A 24,714-nucleotide genomic window follows, 5' to 3' on the forward strand; every position below is an offset into this window, starting at 1 on the left:
CCAGTAGAAAGATCGCACTTGGTCCCATCCCGCGTAAAAGAGATTAAATTCTCTTACCGAAAAGGGACCACCGAACGAACGTCTGAATAACCAGCGTAATAGCGACTCAGTCGTTTACCTGCTTTTCAGACCTGTCAGTTCGTTCGACCCGATTCCAAACGCCACGAGACGTTTAACTTCGGGATAATAAAAGATAGTTGTTGCGCCCTTCCGTCGACTCATCCTTCCCCGAGTCTGGACGTAACAGATTGGATATAGAAATAACAAAAATATATATGAAAATATTAATCTATTTTATGCTCAAATAGATATTTAATAATATTTATAATTCAAGAAAGAAAAATTATCTTAAAAACGTTAATATTGAAGAAATGCTATCTCTTTGAAATCCAGAGCATGCAGTGGCACGCAGTTCACACTAGAACACAGGGTCTCTAGTTCACATGTACGTTGCTTGCGCATGTGTGCGGCTTTCGTAAAATATCTTAAATAGCACGCTTGCTAGAGATTTTAGAGATATCTATGAAGAGATATCATAAAGAGCTCTTGTGAAAGATATCTTACAAAAAGATAACTTACTGATATCATTTCTAAGAAAATTTAATTAAAGGCTGGTTTATGCAGGCCGTAACTGTTAATTTATGCCGGAACCGTTAAAGTTTAACACTAGGATTACAATGCTTTTGTTCATAATGGCATTATAATCCTTTGGAAATTTTTATTTCAGATCGGGCACGCCAAGTATTTGTATGTCACTTTAATTTTATGCCCGTATCAGACTACGCATTGAAAATTGAAGATTGAAGATTAAAGATTAGAATTTGACTAATCAGAACAAAAGGGACTAAAATTTCTTTGTCCTGATTGGTCAAATTTTAATCTTGAATCTTGAATGTCAATCTTCAATGCGTAGTCTGATACGGGCTTTAATCTAACCGAGCTTGGTGAAATTGGCCCTAAATAACTCTCGCGCATGGACCACGCATGGACTACACCATCTCGAGAGCTGAGGCAGCTCATGCGCTTTCATGCGCTGCACAACATGGCGCGGCGTTAAGGTGCCTTTACATGGCAGCATTAAGGTGCCATTACATGGCAGCGTTAAGCGTCGAGCGTCTGCGTAGAAAATTGCGCAGAATCTAATTTCAGCCTAGAATCTATCTCTTTTAAATTCTGCGCATTTTTCTGCGCAGACGCTCGACGCTTAATGCTGCCATGTAAAGGTGCCATTATGGTGGGAGACCGTTCCCATGCGCGCATGAACTGCGCATGGATTGAAAGGGAACGATCTCGTGCGCTTCTATGCGCATCATGCGAGAAACGGAACGCACCCTGTGTCTATGGGTTTATCTCTAATAAGGTGCCTTTACATGGCAGCATTAAGGTGCCTTTACATGGCAGCATTAAGCGTCGAGCGTCTGCGCAGAAAAATGCGCAGAATTTAAAAGAGATAGATTCTAGGCTGAAATTAGATTCTGCGCAATTTTCTACGCAGACGCTCGACGCTTGACACTGCCATGTAAAGGCACCTATACGCTACGTTTTTATTATCATATATCTACTTGTTTGTATCGTTAAAAAAATATGTCAAGATTAATTTACATCATTCTTTTAACATTTTTCGCCAGCAGCTTGTGCGAAGAACAATTCTGCTCGGCGGACAATACTAAGTTCTGTAAAAAGAACGAGATTGATCACCAAAAATTATCATATACAAAAGGTATATATTGTGTATTTATAATTTTCACAATATATCAACAAAGTTGGATAAAAATTAACTGCAATAATACCGAAATATTTAAGACGATATAATATAAGATAATATAAAATCCAGTTTGCTCTTTTCCTATTAGCAACGAATGAGGGATATCAAAAATATCTAACAGTGATTCAAGATGCAGAACGAGACTATAAAGAATGTAATAATACAAAGAACTCATGCTTTAGAGATGTCATCATACACGACTTGAGCCCTTTTAAAAAGGGCATAAGTGAAGAAATGATAGTTGCTGCAAAAATCAGGTGTTTATAGTATCTTGATTTATATTGATGAGATAAAGTATTGATCTCTTCTGTCTTTTATTTATACTAAACTCTATTGTAATCGCAGGGGTACATTTTATCAAATAATTGGAGGAAAATTGTATAGAGAAAAAGACTGTATGTTTCCAACCAGATGTGCTGGAATAGAACATTTTCTATTAAAAGTAATTGATAATTTATCAGATATGGATTTAATAATAAATATCAGAGATTATCCCCAATCCAGTGAATATTTTGGTAATGCAATGCCTATTTTTTCGTTTAGTAAGGTGAGAGGTTTTGTTATTTATTATCTATTCTGACTCTTGTTACAAGCAAACATATTTATGCACTTAAGTTATATTTGTCTACTGTTATGAAAGTTGAGCAGCTTGCAAAATGTATTTATAGACATCGCAATATTATGATATTATGTATCCAGCATGGGCATTTTGGGAAGGTGGTCCAGCTATCTCATTATATCCTCGTGGTCTTGGCAGATGGGATCGACATCGTAAACTCTTAAATAAGGCAAGCTCAGAGATACCATGGGAAAAAAAAGAAAATAAAGGATTCTTTCGTGGTTCTAGAACAAGTTTGGAACGTGATAACTTGGTTTTATTAAGCCGTAATAAATCTCATTTGGTGGATGCTCAATATACTAAAAATCAGGCATGGAAATCTAACGAGGTATAGTAATATCTTGTTATATATATTTATCAAATTATGCATATTAGCAGAATATTACATCATTATATAAACTTAACATTATTTTAGGATACTTTGCATGCAGCACCAGTGTCAGAAGTGTCTTTGGAGTCACATTGTACATATAAATACTTGTTTAATTATCGAGGTGTGGCAGCTTCATTTAGACATAAACATCTGTTTTTATGCCGTTCGTTAGTTTTTCATGTGGGTGACGAATGGACTGAATTTTACTATTATGCCATGAAACCTTGGATTCATTATATACCTGTTTCTAAAAATGTAGATCAAAAAGAATTAGAGTAAGATATTTAAATATTCAATTATATATGCCTATAGTCCTATCCTCACCTTTATTAAGTTATCATGACTAATATATTTTATTTTGTTTTGTTATGTTTTCAGAAATTTGATTGAATTTGCAAAGAATAATGATGATTTAGCGAAAAAGATTGCATATCGCGGTAGAGATTTTATATGGAATAATTTACGAATGTCGGACGTTATATATTTTTGGAAACAGCTTCTTAAAAGTTATGGTAAGCTTTTAACATATAAGCCAGTATTAAAGAAAAATCTCGTACAAATCGAAAAAAAATAATAAATACACTTAGGGTTATTTTGTATAACCAATAGTTTTTTTTAATAAGTCAGCGTATTATAAACAAAGAGTATAAATTTTTTAATGCTGAATACAATATCTAATTAAAAACATGTATACAATAGTTAAAATAAACATACATATTTATTAATGCTCTATTTGTATGATAATGAAAAATATAATACAATAGAGATTTTATTCAGGGCACAACACAATGGGGTGGCAAGTTTCAATGTGAATCATTAACACCCTGAAGTAGAATAATAATATAAAGAAAAACCTTGTACATGCATATAATTAAATTCAGATATCGTGTAGTTGATACCATGTTATTAAGCAATATATATAACTAATAATTTAATTAATTTAAAACAAATGCAAATTGTTTTCTTTTTATCTCTCTTTACAGAGATTCTTTTATTCAACAAATAAAAGGATAAAAAGTACAAGGTTTTTCTTGCTTCTTTAATCTGTTAATATAATATACTTAAAGGCTAAGAGTAATTCTTAACAATTAAGTACTGGTCAAAATACTTACAATATTATTACTAAGACACTTTCAAATGTAAGAAAATATATAATACAAGTATATTAACATCTGTTTTAAACATCTGTTAACACTGGTTACAGTTTTTGACATATATCTCCTTCTCTTGGACTATCTTTTTTTCTCTATTAGAGAAGAGAGAGAGATAACATTATATGTTTCGCAAAACATAGTTTAAAGTGCACTTTCATTTTGCAAGATTGAGAATTTAACGCTTTATACATAAAAACTTTATATATATAAATTCTCACACACAGAGCACCATTAATGTCAGAGAAATCCATCTAACACAATTTGCATTAATTATTTATAATACCAGCTCTATAATACATACATACATTTATATATAATTGCATATAAAACCATAAGATAAAGCTATTATTGGGAGAAACCATGATGGAAGCATTATATGAAAACAGGTGTTCTCTTCAAACCTACACAGTGTTGCCTAATTGACATTGCTGATATATAGGTAACCAGATACTTGGTTTGAGCCAACATTTAAAAAAAAGCTGCATTTGGACAGATGAGACAGATCTGACATTTACATATCTTCTCTCTAATGTATAAATTACAAAAATATTTCTAAGGCACATAAGATAACAATTACCCTAGCATAATTGTAACATAATGTAGTTGACATGAGTACTATGGATATTCATATACGTATAAATATGGATAGAGCACGCAAATGATTAGACATTGGATAAAATAGATTAGACGTTGAAAAAATAATATGTATACAAAATATAACTGAGATGTGTGTGTGCTATACGCAGCTCTATACAGAAAATATATTTTAGAATACAAATAAAAATAGAAAAATCTATAATACCCATGCAACACTTTTTAATCAACAAATTCGATAGTATTGTCAGTCAGGACTCTGATCATTACTTTTTATTATTAATTGTCATGCTCTCGCAAAATATCGTATATATTCTTTATACATCACGTGATCTAATGGAACTGTCGAGTCCCAAGAAACCCGTAAACATTCAAAGTCTTTGCAAATGGTGGATACACGAATAAATAGGCAGTGTAGAATGTCCTGTGCTACATATTACTGCGTATTAAAACATTATTCGAAGATGGAATATAATATATATTCGCGCGTATACATATTTTGCACTGGCAATTTATAAGACGTGTGTGTGCAAATTAAAATACGCGCTATACACAGCTGCGCGAATCATTTTCAATCAATGCGCTTGCGCAGCCACGCGCATGTGCAGTTCAACGGTTTAGCTGGCGATGACATTGCTCGTAATTTTCTAGCTATCTACTTAATATTTTAATTATCGAGAGCGAGGGGAGCGCAAGTTTCTAAATCGTCGCATTAATAACGATTCCGACCGCGTCATTAGCACGGCAGATACATTTTTCGGAGCAGCACTCGTGTATCTTCGCTAAAAAAAAAAAAACTTGAGACCCTATAACAATTATTATAGGGTCTCTACCTTTTATGTAGCTATTACGAACCTCGCGATGATAACTGTCGCGATGCCAAGCAGAAGTTGCGACATCATCGTTGATGGAGTCAACGAATTTTCAGACGCCCCGGAGTCCGCACTACCGTGATTCGGCGACGTGACGAGTTCGTCGGTTCCTCCTGTCGAGTTCAAATTGGAATCGTAGTATGTAGTTTCGCGCGTAGTGACGTCGTCAACCGTCATTGGACGGCGCGCCGCATCGATCGTGCGCATGCGCGTATTTGAGAGCGCGAAACTGCGCGGATCAAACAGTGCGCGCGGTGCGTACAGTGACGGTCGTTTTGCTCTCGTTGCCGCTGCCAGTTGCCATTGTTGTTTGGAACTATATATCTGATCTTTCTGCGCGTAAATAATCGAGATTTTGGCACGTGTACCAGTCGTGGGACGTGCCGCTTCGATCGCTCACTTTTTCCCGAATTCGGAATGTACATTGTTGTCGTCTGGAAAAGGCGATTGCTCCCGGTTAATGCGGGTAGTTGATCGTCTTGACTTAAGAGGTAAACCTCCTTAAATTTTATAAACTATCATGTTGTTATTTACTTACATCAATGCTGGTTAGTACGATGTGAATTATCCTTATTTTATATTGTCAATGCACGCGTGGATACAAACAGTTAAATTTATATATCGGACAATAATTGGATATATAAAAAGCAGATAAGAAAAATTCAACATCCGATATAACTGTTAGATATTTTAAACTCAAATTTTTTACTTATTAATATTATAAAGATGGTCGAGTATATAAAAGTACAATTATAAAATATTTTGAAGGTAGAAAGTATGTCAGAGGTACATCGATTGAGATCATTGTTCAAAGAAAGTCATTTCATTGGAAAACTTTTGATACACCAAATACGTGAATATCAATATATGAATTGTTTAGTATATTATAATTATATACATACATTATATATTCCAGATAGCAAGCACATGTCATTTAAACATCAAATAACGTCATTTGATGACATCAAATGACGTCAAACGATATTATTTTGACGATAAATGACGTGTATTAGCTATCTGGGATACATGCATTCATTTATATATATACATATATATGTATATACATATATACATCAGTTGCATGAATTATTTTTTATATTATTTTTTTATATTATACTTATCATGTATTTGGTCAAACAAAATATGTATATTTAAATAAATCGAAATAAAAACGTGAACATAGTATAAAAGTAACTAGGATTCTAAATACAAAAATAAATACAAAAATATGTATCAAATTTTTAAAAGAAAGATATTTTAAATCGCTTTTCTCAGAAATTTTTAAATAATAATCGATAATAAAATCGGAAATAATTGAAATAAGAAACACATTGCCAAAAGAAAGCATACAGAATCGATAGGAAAATTTAAATTATTAAAATTATATCGTGCATTTTCCCTCTACCCGTTTAATGAATTGCAGGTTAAAGAGAAAAGGGAGAGATTGTGCAACTCATGATGCATGCCGTGTTTCCAGAGCATTAAATCTCAACAAACACGTTGAACATTCGAGAAAATAGCAAAAAGGTATGTATTAAAAAAAGTAAAATTATATAACGCGTGCGTGTACAAAAAGAATTTGTGCAGGTAAAATATGAAAAAAAAATAAATAAAATAAAAAAAATTTTTTTAAAAGAACGGATAAAAATTAGGATTGGAGGGTAGAAACTTTCTGTAAGTGTCAGTATATTGTTAGATTAGGAGGGACAAGTCGAAAACCTTTATGTTCTTATGCAATATTAAGTTCCAAACAACGCAACTGCCAGTGGCAATGATTACTCATGCACCACATCTTATTTCATATTTGTGTGCAAGTGTGTGCACTGTGTATTCTTGTGTATATGCATTTCAAAATAAGTTGGTGCTAAGGCGGTGTAACTTTGATTAACTATTCGCTACATGTGTCGATCAAGTTGTGAGCGATGATGCAAAATAAAGGGAAAGGTTCATGCAACACAAATGATATTTTTATAATATATAATACTACTTCTCCTCTAATATAAAATAAAAACCACGTGTAGAAGAGACGGAGACAGAGTATGTAAAGAGAAAAAAGAAGCATAGTACGCCACAACCCCACAATTATAATGTGCTAATAAAAGCCGTTCGTGTAAATGAGACGAAAATAAAAAAAAAAGAGAAAACGTGAAGAAAAAATCTTATTTATACAATATTTACTCTTATCTTGTCAAACTGGATGTGGCGACGATGACACAAGCTGAGCTTTCACGCGATCATCGTTAACTTTTCGATGTTGATATTTTCAAAAATAAAACTCTGTTTTCATCCGCCGCCTGGCTAATAAATACTCTGGGCTTTGGCGTAATCATAACGCTGCGAGGTTATCAACAATGTGTGAAAATATTAGATTTGTGTCGCGAGAGAATTATTATATATGAGCAGTAAAACATGATTTTAATAGATTCAAAATAACGAATCTTTAATCTGTGAAACCATAATAATATGATGATGATATAATTTGATAAATAGCGATTAAATGATTAACATATAATAGTGATAAAAATGATTATGATGTTGGTAAGTTAATGTTTTATATACAATAAATATAGCGTATTAATAATAAGCGATAAATAATCTCCGTAAAATTAATTAATACTAATTAATACTATTTGTACTTTTCAATTGGTTATTTATCTCTGATATATTCTATTCATTATATAAATAGCTATCACTATATATTAGAATTCGCAAAATAATGCTATGAATATTTTTATATGTAGACCAACCGTGTGTAAGCATTTTACTATGTTCTTCAATGTTTTAAATAATTTCGTAATTTCCAATGTATCGAAATATGTGTGTGTGTGTGTGTGTGTATTCCCTCTTGAATTATGATACGTTTGCTAATGTTCGCGAAATACTTTTCACACTATGCAGCAATATTATCTGTTGCGTCACATCAGATTTTAGCGATCTGTGACTTGATAAAACACACGAGATGTGAAAGAGCCACCATGAAATCATGAATCGTGATATTCGTAATATATAATATTGGAGGATATACATGTTACGAAACATCTTTTAATTCCATTCTATCGGTTTGTTCTAACATTTTGTGTTATATATATCTGAATTAGCTATTGTGTTCAACTCACAGTCATTGAAGATTTAAATCTGATATTTTTTTTAGAAAAGTATTGCGTGCACGTGTCTCTTTTCGCGATTTAGCCCTAGTATCATAGTAGCCAGGTGCACGAGAAAATCTTTTTAATATCGCGTTTCCTGCCTGCCTCTGTATTAGGGGAATTATTGTACTTTCAGTTTCGTTCACATTGATTATTTTCAACAAAGTAAAACGAGCGGAACAAACTACTAGGTATCCACTGTCGCGAGATTCTCTGGGGCATTAATTTACAGGAAGTGCAATTCATGCAGATTCGCGGAAATTAGATTCGCGGAAGTTATTCATCTCGTTATTCTTCGAATATTCTTATTACGTATTGATTATTTTTTAACAAGAATTTATAATTATGATACAGTAATAATTACGCGCATCGATGAAAGATAAAATTTGTAATATAGAGTATAAGAAAAAAAGATATAAAAACATTTATATTTTCTAAATTAGATTAGAAGAGATTCTCAACAAACGATATATTTATTTTCAGATGAACGTTGTAGCGGATAATGGATATCTTCAAATTTCTTTTGAGGCTAGGCAGGATTTGAAAAATTTTGTACCTGCGTCTAAGATGATGTCGCCAACGCTGTCAAGATTATCATAATCGTTGTGCGTGTCACTGTCAGCCACGTCCAGATTGCCAAATGCAAACGGCCAGTGATCATTACCTAGCGTCCCTCTATTAGCGGACTTGCATCCAAACCACCAATACGCCGTCGCTCTTGGGAAGGCGGGATTAGCATCGTCCACCTGGTAAGTCGAAAATAATTGTTTTTATCTTTATTCCATATAAACAATATGTTGTGTAATTTTGAGCGTACTAGTGTGGAAGATATAGGACAAAAAGAGAAAGAGAGAGACAAAGAGAGAAAGAGAGAGCGTGTATTATTACAGCGCTATTGTCATGTTACTGTGCTCTAGATTGCATCAAATTTAATACAACTTCTTTTAATACAGATACATTAGATACAGATATATTGCCATAGAGCAGTTGGAAATAATAGAAATTTAATTTAAAATTTTTGATTTTTATATGTACTTACCTTGAACGTTCGATCGTTGAATCGATAGTAGGCGTTATCTTGGAAGAAATACGTGTAACCTTTGTAAGTTACTGCCGCGTTGATGTGATTCGGGATGCCTTGCCAGTTTTGGATAAGTTTAGGATAATTACTCCTCACTGGTGGCTTCGACGCCGGATCAAAGCGCCAAAATTTCGCGCCCTTGTAGAAATAAATCTTGCCGTTTCCGGTCCACACGGTAGCCGCATCGATGTGATCAGGAATACCGGTGAAACCGTCGCTAATTTCCTTCGGATAATCACCATCCATAGTCGTATTAATATACCTCCAGTATTGCGTACCCTGAAATGACAAACAGTTGTCGGCGAATAAGTTAGAGTGAACAAAATTTTTAGTATAACACACACACACACACACACACACACACACACAAAACATGTATAAGTAAACGGTATAAGTTTGTATATTCATCTTAGCTTCTCGATAAGTAGTTACCTTGAAGAAATAAGTCTTGCCATTTCTGTATGTAAATGCAGCGTCTATGTTTGAAGGAAGCTCTTTCCATGCGCTATCAATGCGTCTAGGATAACCACTAGCTACACCATTGTCTGTTAATTTCCAATAGTGTTTTCCTGCAATTTCCATATAATATTAAGTATTCCTATTTGTTCGGTAAGATTCAAACGCCAGCAATTTAAAAATTGTAGCTCGTGTACATACCCTTGAACACAATCGTCTCGCCATCCTTGGTATTGAACATTGCGTCGATTTTCGGGTCCTTGCACAATTCAGGATCTTCTTCGGCAGGCGGTGAAGGCCCATGAGTGCCTCGTGGTCCGTGCTTGGTTTTCTCCCCATATAGAGCCTAAAATTACCGTATTTTTTTTTCGTATATTCGATAGCTAATCTTAAATCGCTGTTCGAGATATCCATCTCTCATTTATGAGAGAAATGTCTTTGTAAATACCTGAATAGCATCGGTATCGTCTTGATCTAGAACAAAGTGAGGATCGTAACCGCGGTAGAAGGGTGCCATCAGAGCGCTCTTGACGTCGCTGTGGCTCAAACCGAGCGAGTGCCCAAATTCGTGAGCCGCGACCTGGAAGAGATTAGTACCGCGATAGCTTCTGATGGTCCATCGTTCAGAATCGTCAAAGTGAGCATCGCCACCGTATACGGGAAAATACGCGTGCGCCAAGGTACCACCAGGTCCATCGAAAGGATCACCGTCCCCATGCTCGCCTACCTCGAATCTGATCTCGATGTGAACCTAAATAAGAGTTCCCAGAGCTTAGAGAATATCATTATCTCGATTGTGAGTAGGAAATGTATACGAGTTAGATATTTCTGTCGGAGTGCTTTCGTGTCTTACGTTTTCGCGTCCTGTTTTGCGGGTGAATGTTAAATCAGTTTCACCTGACCAAACGCCAAACGCTTTCGCGATCTCTTTATCCACCTCCTGTTTGTTCAGACCAGTCGGATACTTGCTGATCTTGTACGTTAGGTTCTTTGTACGCCATCTGGAACCTGGACGAAAAGAGGTGTAAATTTTATACGTGAAGTACGTACGCGGATGCAAAAGAGCACGTTTGCTTTGTTTAATACCATTGCGACTCTATTGTCGCGCGCACAGCCCAGGTGTTTCCCTTGGCTATTATAACGCATACATACATATCCGTTACGCTGTTGCACCGCCTATTTGCACCACCGTGTCGCGACATACGCGTGACACGTCCCTATTCTTTCACATATAAATTTGCGGAATCCGTAGCCGCGCTATTATTGTGTCATCATTTGTTGTTTATTACATGTAGGAATAAAAATCGCGGCTCGCGTGTTATAAGCTCATCACGGTTACAAAGCTAGCATTTATGCAACAACTGCGCTTATATATATACGGGCGTCAATTATGATACCGTGCATCTCGTTTGCCAGAGTTACGCAACGATTCGTTCGTCGCTATGCGAAATTCGAAAAAAATGAAATCAAAGACTAGAAGCATCAGGTTACTGCTAGGTGTTATAAATTTTGCGACAGACATTCCGTAGGATACACGCATGGCCGAACTTAGCAGCAAGTTCACTGAAACATGAAGAGCACGTGCGCGCAGCTTAGGTTCAAAGTCACGGTTAGCCCGAAGCTGCACAATCACTGCTTTGTTATTCTGCCGATATAATGTATGAGTCTCACGCGTAAGAAGCCCCTCCTTTCGGTGCTCCTTTATTTTCGATACGACTTGACTAAAGAAATTGGACCGTTTGCCCAAGTCGAGTGTTCTTCAGTGTCAGTGTTCTTTGCCTCAAAGATTTATTTTCTTGTAAATATTTACAAAAATTTGTGCTAATTGCATATTTTTTATTCGAATAAAAGGTATTTACGAGATATAAGATCATATAGCCGATCGTCTTTTGCCATTAGATAGCGAGATACATAGATACGTGGAATGCAATTGTAAACTCGGACAAATTCATATGTGACTTTGGAATGCATCTAGACCATCTGACAAACTACTATCGTGATACGGATCCGCGTGACCCGTTTAGGGTGACTGACTCTACATCAACGACTCGTAATAGTAGCGAGACAAAGCAGGAAGTCGGAATGCGCAATTCAGTCGAACGTATATTTGTAAAATGGATACAAAATCGCGCAATATAATGCGTGAGAAATATAATCTTTATACATATTTAATAAGATATAACATGCTGGTTCTATTTCCATAATTTCGTAACAGCCGAATTATTAATATAATTAACTTTGAGAATTATGGACATTTTTTCACTGACAGAGGTTTCTATAGCGAATGTTCGTCGATTAGATAATCGATTGCAATCGATCAAATGTAAAGTTATGTCATATCCTGCGGTTACGTCTGCGCAATCTGGATTTCATTAAACTTTCTTAAATTTGTCAATTATCGTGACAAATTATTCGATTCCGTGACAAAACGTGACGTAATAGTTGTTGAGTCTTAAATTAAACTTTGTACAATTTTTGTCAATTCCATTTACCTTGAAGAGCGTATCTCTTCGACCTTCCATCGGCAGCTGGTCCAACCTTGTCTTTAACACCGCATCTTGGTGTAGCCATAAGTTTAGCAGTCTCTTCATTTAATTCGCCTGGAACAAAAAGTGCGCGAAAAATTGAATATAAGCATTATTAATTATTTTTAGTCGCATATAATGTTACTCTTAATAAAAACTCGCGTTTTATATCCCATTATTTTCTATCATCTCTGAGTAATTGCGCGATAAAAGTGATTAAAGGACCGGATTCGCGCGTATATTGATTTTTCGTGTACTAGTTTTCATCTCTTATGCGTAAGTAGGCATGCAGATGTGTGTGTGTGTGTGTGTGTGTGTGTGTGTGCGTATATGGATGTATTGTCGCGCACCCCGTGCACGTACTAAATTCTCATGCATAATATGCATAGTAATACGAGAGCTAAGTCTCGTGCATATGCTACCACTAGTTTCGCAGCGCGGTCACGCGACTTGATATTTACAGATTCATCGTTGCAAAGATTCGGAGCGTGATACGCGGTAGAGATTACATTTTTTTTCCGGGCTACAATCTTGCAAGAAATATACTGTCTCATCTCACGAAGTAGCCTCGAAACTTTCTCTACGTCTTGTCGTTTCTTATATTTCATGATTTTTTATTAATTCACTCTTATTTTTTCTCTTCCCGCTCCCCTTATCTGCCACGAGAAAAATCTTATTACAATGAATATACACAATGAAAATACATAAATAAATTATGGTGACGGTCTCCAAAAGTAATATCAAAAATGAAAATGAAAATCATTATTGCAAAGACGTGTTTTTATTCCATTTTTTTTTTCCTCTTCCTCCTTTTTTTTACGAATTATATCTTTTCGAATAACTGTGGATGCGTCAACAATACGTACGATTATGGCCGATGGCCTACAATTCTACAGTTAGATCACTCTTCCGTTCACCTTCGGTTTTTATTGGACTCCGTTGCTTGTTCTAGCCTGCCATGGACTCTCGTATACTATCATTAATGACCGGTGAAACTTGTGCGAAACTCTCGTCGAGTCATTTTTTCCATCTTTTTTTTATATTTTTTTTTCATACATTTTGTCTTAAGCTATTAGCAACCTACATCTGATGAAGCGTAATAAAATGCATTTCTCAATAAACTTGAAATCGCGAAACTTTATTATGACAATATTCAATTGCAGTTGTGCAAAATGCAGTTTTTTGTTTTTGTTTTAAGATTTCTTGCGTACTTTTCTAATCGATATTTCATAATAAGTTTTTCTACAATGATTTTTCGCGACAGAAAGAGAGAGAGGGAGAGAGAGGGAGAGACGGGGCTGCTACATATAATGAGTCACTGCTGAAACGCCAGGTTGAGTTTGGTCACATTTCATTGAATTCTGAATCATCATCTTTTACACTGACTGGTAGGGAACTACCTACTGTTATCATTCCTCAAGCAACTTGACATATTGCACGCATGATTATATTTCTAGAATTTCACGCGTTTTGCTATTCTTGCTTCTTTTCTTTTTGAGTCATATGGATACGTATACTGGCGACATTGAGTGAACGCATCCTTTGTAATTTTCTGCGTGAGTCACCAATGAGGATGCATTCATCAACCGACCCGGTAATAAATTCTGAATTACATCTCCCCTTTATACGTATATATGTATAATGTTTAAAGATTTAATTTCAGCGCAAATAATATTTAACATACCCGTTATGTTAAGACCGGCAAAAGCTTGAAATTCTTCTATCGCTGCTGTCAGCTTCTCTTCGCTTAAGAAGGCACCATTCTCTGGATTTGTCGGCGGCAGGTATCCGTACTGCGCCAGATAATTCTGCAACAATAAGAAAAGTATTTTTTAAAACACACCTCTGGATATGCGATTAATGTCATTTATGCCCAAACATGAAAATATTGCTTTCTTATATATTGTATATATTTCGGCGGATATCTTTTATTTGTATCTAGTCAAGGCGATATATTATCACATCGTGAAATCACAGGCAGAAAAATTCCATCACTTCGCAAAGAATCGGCCTTTAAACTCTGTGTCACAATGTAACCTTGACGTTTTACGAGCTTCGAAAGTGAAGCAACCAAAGATATCTGTGTTTTATCCACGTGTAAATTTGCTCAAGTCCTCGGCCGTTTGTCAATCTTGGTTTCATCGATTGTATAATTATAATTGCACGATTGCAGAGAATAATTTTCGCCAATACATGCATCGCTTCTCGTTTTACATACATGCAAAACTCACTGATCACGCATGTAATATATTTCTACTCTATTATCCTAAAATATATATATATACCGAGATCCGATATTACACAAGATGTACTCTTTCCCCGCGCAAAAGAGCAGTGTGTCGTAAGAATGATATACGCACGAACCGCAGAAGATTGCCATTAGAGCCAATTCATACGACATTATACTCCAAGTACAAAGATTAGCTCTTTAAGAGTGACTCATCCCTTATATCGAACACGAAAAGCACCGTCTGTCTAACTTGCGCGTTCTAGATTCGCATAAAATGGTAGTCTTGACAATCAGCCGTTTCTTATCACTGCGTGGAAAGTTAGCCAATCGATCTGCTATCGCGTGTATTCTTCCGTAGCTAACTCTGTATTGATCTTCTTTTCGCAAAGGGTAACCTATATATACATATAAATATAATAGAATTGCATGATACATTCAAGATATTTAATATAAAAAAAATACACTTAATAATATCGGAGCAATTAAATTTTCATTAAAAAAGAGGGATGTTATTAGGGATGTTTTATTAAAACCCTTGAAACCTATTTCTATTTAGATGGACAAAATTACCCGGCGCAAATCGCTAGTTTATAAAAGAATCTGGCGTAAGTCACGCGAGAATTATCAAAGTAGACCGTGTGCCTAGACTATAGATTGGACAAGCAGGAGAAGATTGACTTAACCATTTACCATTATTTAATCGCACGGTCTGATTAATATTCCGTTGATTGAATCGTACAACGAATACCAATATATGTAAATTTTCTGGTAAAGAAAGATGAGAGATTTAATCCTACTATTTTTATATTGTGTTATATTTGTGTCACACATATATCGTTTTGTGTGAAAATTAAATTTATTTCATCGCAAAACTAAAGAAAGCTTTTAAGAAGAATTTAATTTAATTTTAATTCGAAATAATTAATTTAATACAAAATAAATAATTTGATACGAAATTACGAAATATATTAACAATAAGATGAAACGATCGGACTTTGTTATTCGCGTGAAATAAATATAATAAATATAGGGAAAATGAGCGTAATTGCAAAGTTATGGAGTAAGTCATTATATTGTGTGTACAAGAGAGCATATAAAAAGTATATTCATTCAAATATTTTTGCAATAGTAATTCGCACACATTTCTGTCTGTAAGCAGCAAAATTTCCGAGTGCAACCTTTGAATCACTGATTCTTACATTTTAGGATAAAAATTGTATTCTTACAAACATCCACTTTTTTCCCGATTAATACCGCAATATTTTTATTATGTTATAAATGAAAAGGAATTAACGTCAGTTTTTTTCTTTTTTTTTTTAAATCTTGTTACTAAATTTTGACATATTTAACCGAGGATAATTTTGTTTTAATAACGAGTCATATCTCGTTGATAAAGATACTTTTGTATGGATGAGAAGTAACTCTTTATTATGATCAATATTTACTCTTAATTTCTGACAACCATGCTTTACTCCGGCCGGATGAATGGAGTGACTCAATGATCTCACGATTGACAAATTTTATAATCTACTCCAGACGAGTAAGCTTCCGCGAAGGCTGAGATTTTTATGAATGAACGTAAGTAGAGTGTACACGCATACACACACACACACACACTCTTTTACGCATGTGTCATGCGTGAATGGACTGCTTCCTTTCTCGCTATTGCTCTCTTTCTCTCTGTCTCTCGCTCTCTATGCTAATGTGCATGTATGCGTGTGTATCGTTGCATACATGTAAAATATACGATATACTACGACGCGATTGAATCACCCAAGTGGTTTTCCGCGAATCCGATCGTGACTTGGCTCGTGTGTCGGTGTGTTAATTGACGCCGATTGAGGTGTCGCTGAAATTCAAGGTCTTCTAGTGGATGCTGATCGTCGATCGACAGGTGATCGCGAGCGATTGTCTTCGATTAATTACGGGTTGGGAAAGTACATCAGGATGATTAGCACGTATTTGCAGTCGCACACTTCAGTGCACGTATAAGCATCGTGAAACGCATCGCTGCATCATTTTTCCAAATATTTAAATTAATATTCGAATTAAATTTTGAATAGTAGTGATTAGCTAACTTAAAATAACAGAAAAATAATACATAATTATTTAGATCTCGAATACAGATGGCACGCATGCACTATGGTTACCCGGACGTTCTTTGTGTTGCGAATATACATATAATCGCGTGGAAAGGTGCACAATATATATTTGTAGAAGCCTTCATTGCAATTATTTTACATGAAAATCGTGTCAGAATACTTTGCCAAGTGTGTATAACTGTAAATCAATATAATAGGTGTCATTACGAAAAGCGAGTCGCGTCTAAATGCGCAATCATATATTACAATATTTCTCAATCACATTTTATTTTAAGCTTAATCTCTCTTATTTTTGCTATCAACAATTATACGAGTTTTTTTCGCGATAAAAAATATCCCCGGAGATTAATTATACGAACAGGAATTATGTATGTGATTAGATCATTCCTTTAAGTTATATCGTAGCAGTTTTCTAAGATTAAATATACCCATCGTTTAATTACGTCACTGAATAAATGTATGAATTTTTTTTTTTCTAAAATATTACGAATTAATATCCAGCATGATAGGCAAATTTTATACGAATTTCTGATGGAAATGCTACACAAGCTTGTAATTTGTGTATATCGTTGTCGCTGTAATTGTACAGCAAAAATCGCGTTAAGCACAAAACGTTTTATGTCCGGGTTACCTTGAATCCGTTGTTCAAGATATGACGTAGATATCCACGTAGATAATATTCTTTTGAAAGTACAGTCTACATCAAGTGGCGTTTACGCTATTATTGTATCATATGCAGACTTAGAAATCGCGTCGACAATTTTATTGAAAACAATCATATATGTATGTAATTGAATATATACATGAAAAAAAAAATTTTGGGGGATTTTTCCATATTATTTGTAATTTATATTAATATTCTCGAGCAAGCAAAAATATTGTCACACAATGTCTCATAAGTTTATAAGCGAAACAGTATTCCCATGACCTGAATTTTCGATCGTTGAGATTTTGCGGTACTTGCAGACGAGTATCATGATGACTATCTTCTGCCGCAGTTTATTTAATCTTCACGCGGTATCTTTCCAACAGCATTGTAGAATCAAATCACTTACATAAAAGGAGGTTGTTTTACGAGATTGTTTTACGGATTCCTTGTAGAATAAATCGTTTATGCTTGAGGTGTTAAAATTAATGTTGGTTATCAAAGCAATAGTGTTTAATAACTTCATTTTTCTTTGTTCATATATATATTATCAAAGTAGTATCTGGGTCGACATGCACTATTAGTAGATAGCAGGATGCCACAAAGGCCAAGTGTTCTATGCTAATGAAGGAAATTCGAGTAACTTCCATCTGGTATTTGGTTGGTCAAATATCAGCCAAAATCATGTTTGCGATATTAGCCATGAAAATTTAATTCGAACAGCATTGATCGTTTCTTTATTATTGTCTATAATATCGACTATAATGTATCGTGTGTATAGCATAGCTACTAATTTCATTTTACCATTTATTATAAACCAAAAGCTATGTTTTTGAGCTGCGTATGCTTTCGCGTTTATGTACACGCGACAATCTTTTATCTGATCGCGTTATCAATGATAACGTCTAGTTTCCGTTCGTACAAGTCCGTCTTTTCTCATCAACCAAAACATTAAACTTGTAATACAAAAATTGCACACAATTCAAACGAATTCTGACGAATTCTTAGGACTCAATAATCTCGTAATTATTTGTTTTTTATATTGTAATTATATTTATTTATTTATTTTTATTATATATATTTATCTCTACAAATCGCACGCATATGTATCAATTTTTAAAATAAATTCTATTTTTTTTTTTTTTTTTACGTAAATATATTGTATATATGTATATAGTATAAAAAAAATCTCTAGAACTACTTGTGTGTCGGCAATATAGATAACCGTCTGTAATGAATTGTACAGCATGCGTCTTTGGCAGACAAAAAGATAATCAACGAATTTATAGGGTTAACTTAGCGTAGACATAGTTTTGTCTTGCAATGCGAGGAAAAATAAAATGAAATGTCTTTTATCGCCGTTGTAAAGTAATTGTTGCATTTTAATGCGCCAATAAGATACCACATGGAAATGACAACTTAAAAAAAAAATCAATTTTTGGTTCACATTGACCTTCTGCAGTTAAGTTTCTTATCTTTCCTAAATTCTCTTTGCTTTTGTGCTTTTGCAAGTGTCTCACCCGGGCACACAAAAAGTTCATACGATATAATTAAATATAATTATATATATATTCATATTTGATTGTAAATGAATTTTTTGTCTCGGACATCGATATAGTTTCATGCAACAGCTCTTTTTATAATTTCTAGTCTTAAATATCTGTACAAATGATTAACGATAATTGGTTACAATAGGGTAAATTGATAAAAGCCGATAGGGACTTATTGTCACTTGTACAAATTGCTTTGATCTTTGAATTGTAGATTTTGCAACGATTTTTACGTAAACGAATGTATCAATTTTGAGAGAATATATGATTCTGGAAAAGAAGTGATTTCCTTTGACAAGCCAAGTGCCGTTCGATTGTAAAATTTTACAAGCTGTCGGTCGTAAAATAAAAGGAAGGAGTGCATAAGCGTCAAGAGAGCAGCACATCGGCCTTGGAGAGGTCTTTGTCGACGCAAACGTCATTAATATTCTACGCCTTCGCATCTTCTTCTAGACGTTGTTTGAATATAAAGGATAATTCCGACCATCTCTACACACACATACTTCTGCTTTATACAATATATAATAATACATTCTCATGTGTGTAATTTCTCTTCTTTCGCGGTAATCTTTATGCTTATACCGAGACGACGTAAATATCAAATTTCGAACAACAAAGTTGAATAATGGTTTAAATAAGAGACGGATATACCTAAAATAATTGATCATGTTATTTTTGCAAAATTAAAAAAGAAAGAAGAAAAAGCCTCATTTCTAGAGTAAATGTTTCAAATGCTAAATAGTAATAAATACAAATAGTATTCATCGAAGTTTTCCTTATCTTAATCACTTATCATAATTATATGTATTGCAATTTGCAATGTCAAACATGTTGCGTCGATGATAAGAAGACTGGCTAGTTCGATTTGTGCAATCTCTGTCAGAATAATAGCTTTATATTATATAATATTACTATGACTGTTTCTCCCATTATTCTTACAAAATGGCGATGTTGACCGATCAGACTTACCTGATCGAGGATTGAATCGAATAACGTCAATGTCCAAAATTTACGTTTGCAGAATATTTAAGTCGGATAAAAAGTATTTTCACTATGATTAAATCGCGAGACTGGCAAATGATAAAAGCGAGTGATCCATTAAAAAAAAAATCTTAAAAAGTTGCTGATTCAACAAGCGCGCGCGGAAGTAAGATAATTCGGTTCATAAATAAAGCGATCAGAGTCTATGCATCATATGAGTCATTGAAGTGCAAACGAATACGATAGCGAACTTTTTTCTGTTTTTCGTCGATAAGACGTATGTACGTCAAAGAGTCTCAAGTTTCAACGTGTGTCAATGCCAATCGATGCTAATGCATATAAAAACTAATGAGCTTGTTAATTTTAGAATCGCGTTTCATTTGAAAAGACTCGGAGCAACGCGACACCGCAAGGTGCGCTCGTACAACATCAACAGAACGTTTAAGAGACGGATGTTTAAGCGAATTAAGACTTAAGACCTAACAGTTAGGTACGGTACAGTTTGTAGCCGGAACGATCTTTTAGAGTAACTACTGAGTAGTGTATATTATATAACGGATGTTACGACGCGCACGTGTAGATACCACGTGTCGGAAAATGCATAAATCGCAGGGACATGTTCGCGGAAACAGAAATAGCGGCTTCATCAAGAAATCAGACAGTCACTGGGATACGTAATAACCATTGTGCGTGCACAATAATTTGACCTACGAGCGATATAATGCGCGATTTTATATGTATAATTTGCATAAAAGTAACGAACGCGAATGAAAATATTAATTCCATCAAATACGATAATTTTTTATTTAAGTATATGATTGATTTGAGAATATACCTTCTTCTGATTTAATTGTAAGAGGGACGTTTCAAGTATCATTATTATCTATGACAATAATGAATGCTATTGGTGGGGTGACGTGGTGGCGTGTCTTATCAACAGGTATTTGTCTTCACGAGTTTGTCATGCGTATATCATAACTTTTTGTCTTTTTTTTTTGTCCACGCGTGCCCGATACGCAACAAATCATTCGTGCTGGAGAACAAATAAGTGTACTTGTGGACTTGAGCAAGAGCCACGTCCTAGCTTTGTTCTGTACATTGAAAGCTATCGAACAGTCACGTGTATCTGACTTTGAAGAAGACGTAATTTTTGTACATTCATCTATAAGGGTTCCTGCACATAGGATGCATTAACTCACATAGTAGGCGTGGCAAGAGACGACGCGGTAGCCAATCAATTTTTCGCTCTAATGAAAAAGTTGTAAGTTGATTGGCTGCTTCTTGGCACGCGTAACACATTGACGCGTTCTGTGTGTAGGAGCCTTAAGTTCCGATCCGAACAACCAAAAGTGTTATTACTTACTTTTTGCTGGATTTCGTATGCATAGGATGCTTTTGATTAATGACAATCTTTTCGCTATTTACATGTACGCTTATTGAATAGCGGAAGTTTTCTGGTAATTTCAGCGACTCTAAAACCGCAAATGCGAATCAATTCTCCTGTTAGATTCTTTCTTTACGATCGGCACGCGATTGGAAGGAAAAAAATGCCAAGCCGAACTTGCTACTGGCTTAAATATAAAAAAAAGAACGAACGATTGCTGGATCGAGTGACGATGAGAATATCTATGATTGGATCATTAATATTCCGATGACGACCGGTCCGTGTCCGGACTGTGGATCCGCGATGACGAAGGCCAACATACGAGATCTCTGCGGTACGGTGTATTTCCGTGTTGAGCCACATACATTATGTACAATTTCCTAGTATAATCTACGAGAGAATGAGAGAAAGATACCGCTCACAGTTCGATGACTTGGCATCTTGCCGAGGCGAGAGATAACTGGAGCATCAGATTATCAAGACCAACAAGATAATTAATTTCGTCAATTTCGTATTATCTCACCTTATTCTCTTAAAGTATATCATTCGAAATATTTCAAGCAACAAAACACCTTTGTTCCGTGTGTTTAATCTTATTTACTGTATAATGATTTTTACAGACACGTGTGTGTCTAGCGAGATATATTTTTCTCTTACTTAAATATGCATATCCGCCAAAGCAATAATTACTGTCTGACGTTGCAAATGACTTTTTTTTACAATTACCGTATAAACAAGCACAACCACGTACGTTGATTTATAGCGTAATAGTGTGAATTAAATATTGTTATTCCTTTGTGTATAAAAATTGACGAGTTTCAACTTTCTTTCTCTCTCAATTACAATCAATGAAGATTGATCTAGAAATTAAATAGAATGCTCCTTAAATCAAATTTCAAATAACGATTATTCTTTAAAATCGATCATCCGTCAACGAAACAAGTGAGCGCCGTCATTCCTGTATATTCAAGAACATCAGATAACATCAGAGTTAATTTTCGATCGTACGCGTGTATCTAAACCGATAAATACTTTATTATCAAGCCAAATATGTGGTTAAAGTGTTGCAACACAAAGTTCATAAGAAGAGTGCGTTTAAATCTCGTGCAATTATATAAACACGAGAAACAGAAATCTCTGTTTTTCTCTCTTCCTCTCTCATATAGTTCAATCGTGATAAATCTTCAGATACAATTTCTTATTAGTCACATTATTATAATATCAAAGCGACATTGCATACACATCCAAGAAATAGCCCGATATATCTTATATATGATCAAATATCAACGTTCTCAAAGATAAACGTTTTACTCGGAATGTTATCCGCTTTATAATCTAAGAAACAACGTGTATCCAACGCGAAAATATACGTGCAATGTGCGATCTTGCATTACTCATCTGTGACGCATCCCGCGAGGATTGCATAGCTCCAGACTGTTTCTTTTTTTCTTCCGAATGTCAGCGTGCAACAAAAACTCTCCCCACAAGTCCTTCGCGACGCATAGACTACATAACTTGTTGCGTGGTCTATATACTAGGGTGAATCAAAAAGTAGGGGGTTCCCTGTTCGAAGTGCAGAGTCAGGTCTGGCATTATTATGAAGAGAATTCACAAGAAAGAGGCTTGGACTTCTCTAGAGAGCTCTTTCTTCGAATTGCTTCCTTGATGATGTTACCAGTACAGAATGCTGTTTAAGAATGATTTAATCATCAAGAGCCGGATTTTTCTCGAGAGGGGATCTTCAAACTCGTGCCAAAAGATGGGACAGTGTATAAAACTCGAATACTATATCGAAAATTAGTCATTAGCTTTTATTTTAACACGATAAGTCCAATTCGTGTGTAAGTGATAAATAAATTTTACTTTTTGATCCATCCTAGGATTCTATATCGAACCGGAGCGGAATCAATTTAATTCCCAAAATCACGTTCATCTAGATCACTTTGCAGATTAGAAAATAAAATCTCTATACTTACCGCAGCAGTGGTATCGCTGATGACGACATCGATCGGCGCCGCTCCCGTACTCGTGTACAAAGCGAGGAACGCTATTGCCGTTAGGTAGCTGTCGATGCTTGGCAGCTGAGAAACAATCTTGCTCCATCTCGTCATATTTTCGACAACGTTGCTTTCAACCCAACGTCAAACTGCGTCCCGTTACGGTAATGTATCACCGCGATTGTTTTCTCTCGTGCGTGTCACAGTGTTGATGCCTGTCGCTCCCTCCTTTACATCCCCCTTCCTCCGGAAACACTGAATACACACGTGCTTCCCGGAAACACCCTTATTATACCTCGAGAATCGCAAAGCGCGATGTCAGATTGGACTCATTCTAAATCAACCGATTTCAACTCTCACCCTCTTGCTGAAGGTGAACTGTTACATACGCGGACTTTAAGGGGTTGTTGATTTTACCAATTCTATTCGCGAAGCGAAAACATCCGTTTTCAGTGTGGTTCTGACAGCCTACCGGCAATTGTACCTGGCTGGCAGAGTGGTTCGAAACGTGGTTGCCACAACACTATCGATCTCGTAACGTTTCCCTCGCTAGTGGTTCGCCACCGGTGGCTCTTCCGTTCTGTTGCTCCGATTCTTCGGCTTGTACGCGTGTATATATATATATATATATATATGTCGCATGAACCTCGCTCGATTTTCACCGACTTTTCAGAGACCTTTCTTCGATGATCTACTGATGAATTCGATGAAACGATCGTGGAACGACGAAAAAAAAGAAAAAGGAAGAGAAAAAAAAGAGAAAAGGAGATTGACAATAATAAGTAAGGATAGATCACTGTGTATGCGATAGATATCCGCGTCAAAGGAGAGAAGAACCGACAAGAAACGCGCGGATATGCGGAGCTGGTACCGAAGCCCACCGCCACTCTGATTCATAATCTGTCTGCCACTGACTTTTATTGAGATCTCCCACCATAGCCGCGCGACGACCGCGGCTGCCAATCGTACACCACGGCGCTCCTACACGTGCATACATATGTGTAACGATGCTGCGTCCGTGCGTAATAGTTAGTCCAATCAGAATTGTAAGGAATTGTCGCGATAGAATACAATTTATTCCTAATTTCTCTAAGAGATTCGTCGAAGAATTATTCTTTATTAACGGAATATTCTAATTTAGAATTTAAATTTTAAAAAGATTTATTTTTATTTGCACTTTTTGAATGTCTAGAGTCTCATAAATAAGTTTCTAGAATATTTTGTCAAAATATGTGAAAA

General features: G+C 35.3%; 2 protein-coding genes across 6 annotated transcripts; one reads left to right on the forward strand and one right to left on the reverse strand.

The window, feature by feature from the left end:
* Positions 1 to 1,507: 1,507 nt before the first annotated feature.
* On the forward strand, positions 1,508 to 5,302 carry LOC115241862 (O-glucosyltransferase rumi homolog). Its single transcript, XM_029817796.1, has 6 exons — positions 1,508 to 1,720; positions 1,854 to 2,022; positions 2,111 to 2,312; positions 2,434 to 2,712; positions 2,800 to 3,032; positions 3,136 to 5,302. Exons 1-6 carry the CDS (start codon positions 1,585 to 1,587, stop codon positions 3,329 to 3,331), a joined length of 1,215 nt encoding a protein of 404 aa, XP_029673656.1. The 5' UTR covers positions 1,508 to 1,584; the 3' UTR covers positions 3,332 to 5,302.
* On the reverse strand, positions 3,355 to 24,359 carry LOC115241861 (matrix metalloproteinase-14). Of its 5 annotated transcripts, none has more exons than XM_029817792.1 (10): positions 23,455 to 24,359; positions 14,270 to 14,393; positions 12,553 to 12,660; positions 10,914 to 11,068; positions 10,509 to 10,811; positions 10,262 to 10,406; positions 10,037 to 10,173; positions 9,563 to 9,883; positions 9,188 to 9,269; positions 3,355 to 5,490 (listed from the first exon to the last, which is right to left on the reverse strand). In XM_029817792.1, exons 1-10 carry the CDS (start codon positions 23,587 to 23,589, stop codon positions 5,342 to 5,344), a joined length of 1,659 nt encoding a protein of 552 aa, XP_029673652.1. In that variant the 5' UTR covers positions 23,590 to 24,359; the 3' UTR covers positions 3,355 to 5,341. The 5 variants fall into 5 exon arrangements, with proteins under 5 accessions (XP_029673652.1, XP_029673651.1, XP_029673655.1 ...); XM_029817791.1 differs by having other exon boundaries at positions 9,080 to 9,269; XM_029817795.1 differs by having other exon boundaries at positions 5,350 to 5,811.
* Positions 24,360 to 24,714: the final 355 nt, after the last annotated feature.

The sequence above is a fragment of the Formica exsecta genome, unplaced genomic scaffold (assembly GCF_003651465.1).
Source record: "Formica exsecta isolate Colony F162 unplaced genomic scaffold, ASM365146v1 scaffold526, whole genome shotgun sequence".
Lineage (NCBI taxonomy): Eukaryota > Metazoa > Arthropoda > Insecta > Hymenoptera > Formicidae > Formica > Formica exsecta.

Bases quoted from the DNA above. Each gene is read 5' to 3' on its own strand.
- LOC115241862 (XM_029817796.1), top strand. From the start codon at position 1,585: ATGTCAAGATTAATTTACATCATTCTTTTAACATTTTTCGCCAGCAGC. The intron at 2,023-2,110 runs GTGTTTATAGTA...TTGTAATCGCAG, and splicing joins ATAGTTGCTGCAAAAATCAG to GGGTACATTTTATCAAATAA. The intron at 3,033-3,135 runs GTAAGATATTTA...TTATGTTTTCAG, and splicing joins GTAGATCAAAAAGAATTAGA to AAATTTGATTGAATTTGCAA.
- LOC115241861 (XM_029817791.1), bottom strand. From the start codon at position 23,589: ATGACGAGATGGAGCAAGATTGTTTCTCAGCTGCCAAGCATCGACAGC. The intron at 14,394-23,454 runs GTAAGTATAGAG...TTATTGTTGCAG, and splicing joins TCAGCGATACCACTGCTGCG to AATTATCTGGCGCAGTACGG. The intron at 10,174-10,261 runs GTATGTACACGA...TGGAAATTGCAG, and splicing joins CGAGACGATTGTGTTCAAGG to GAAAACACTATTGGAAATTA.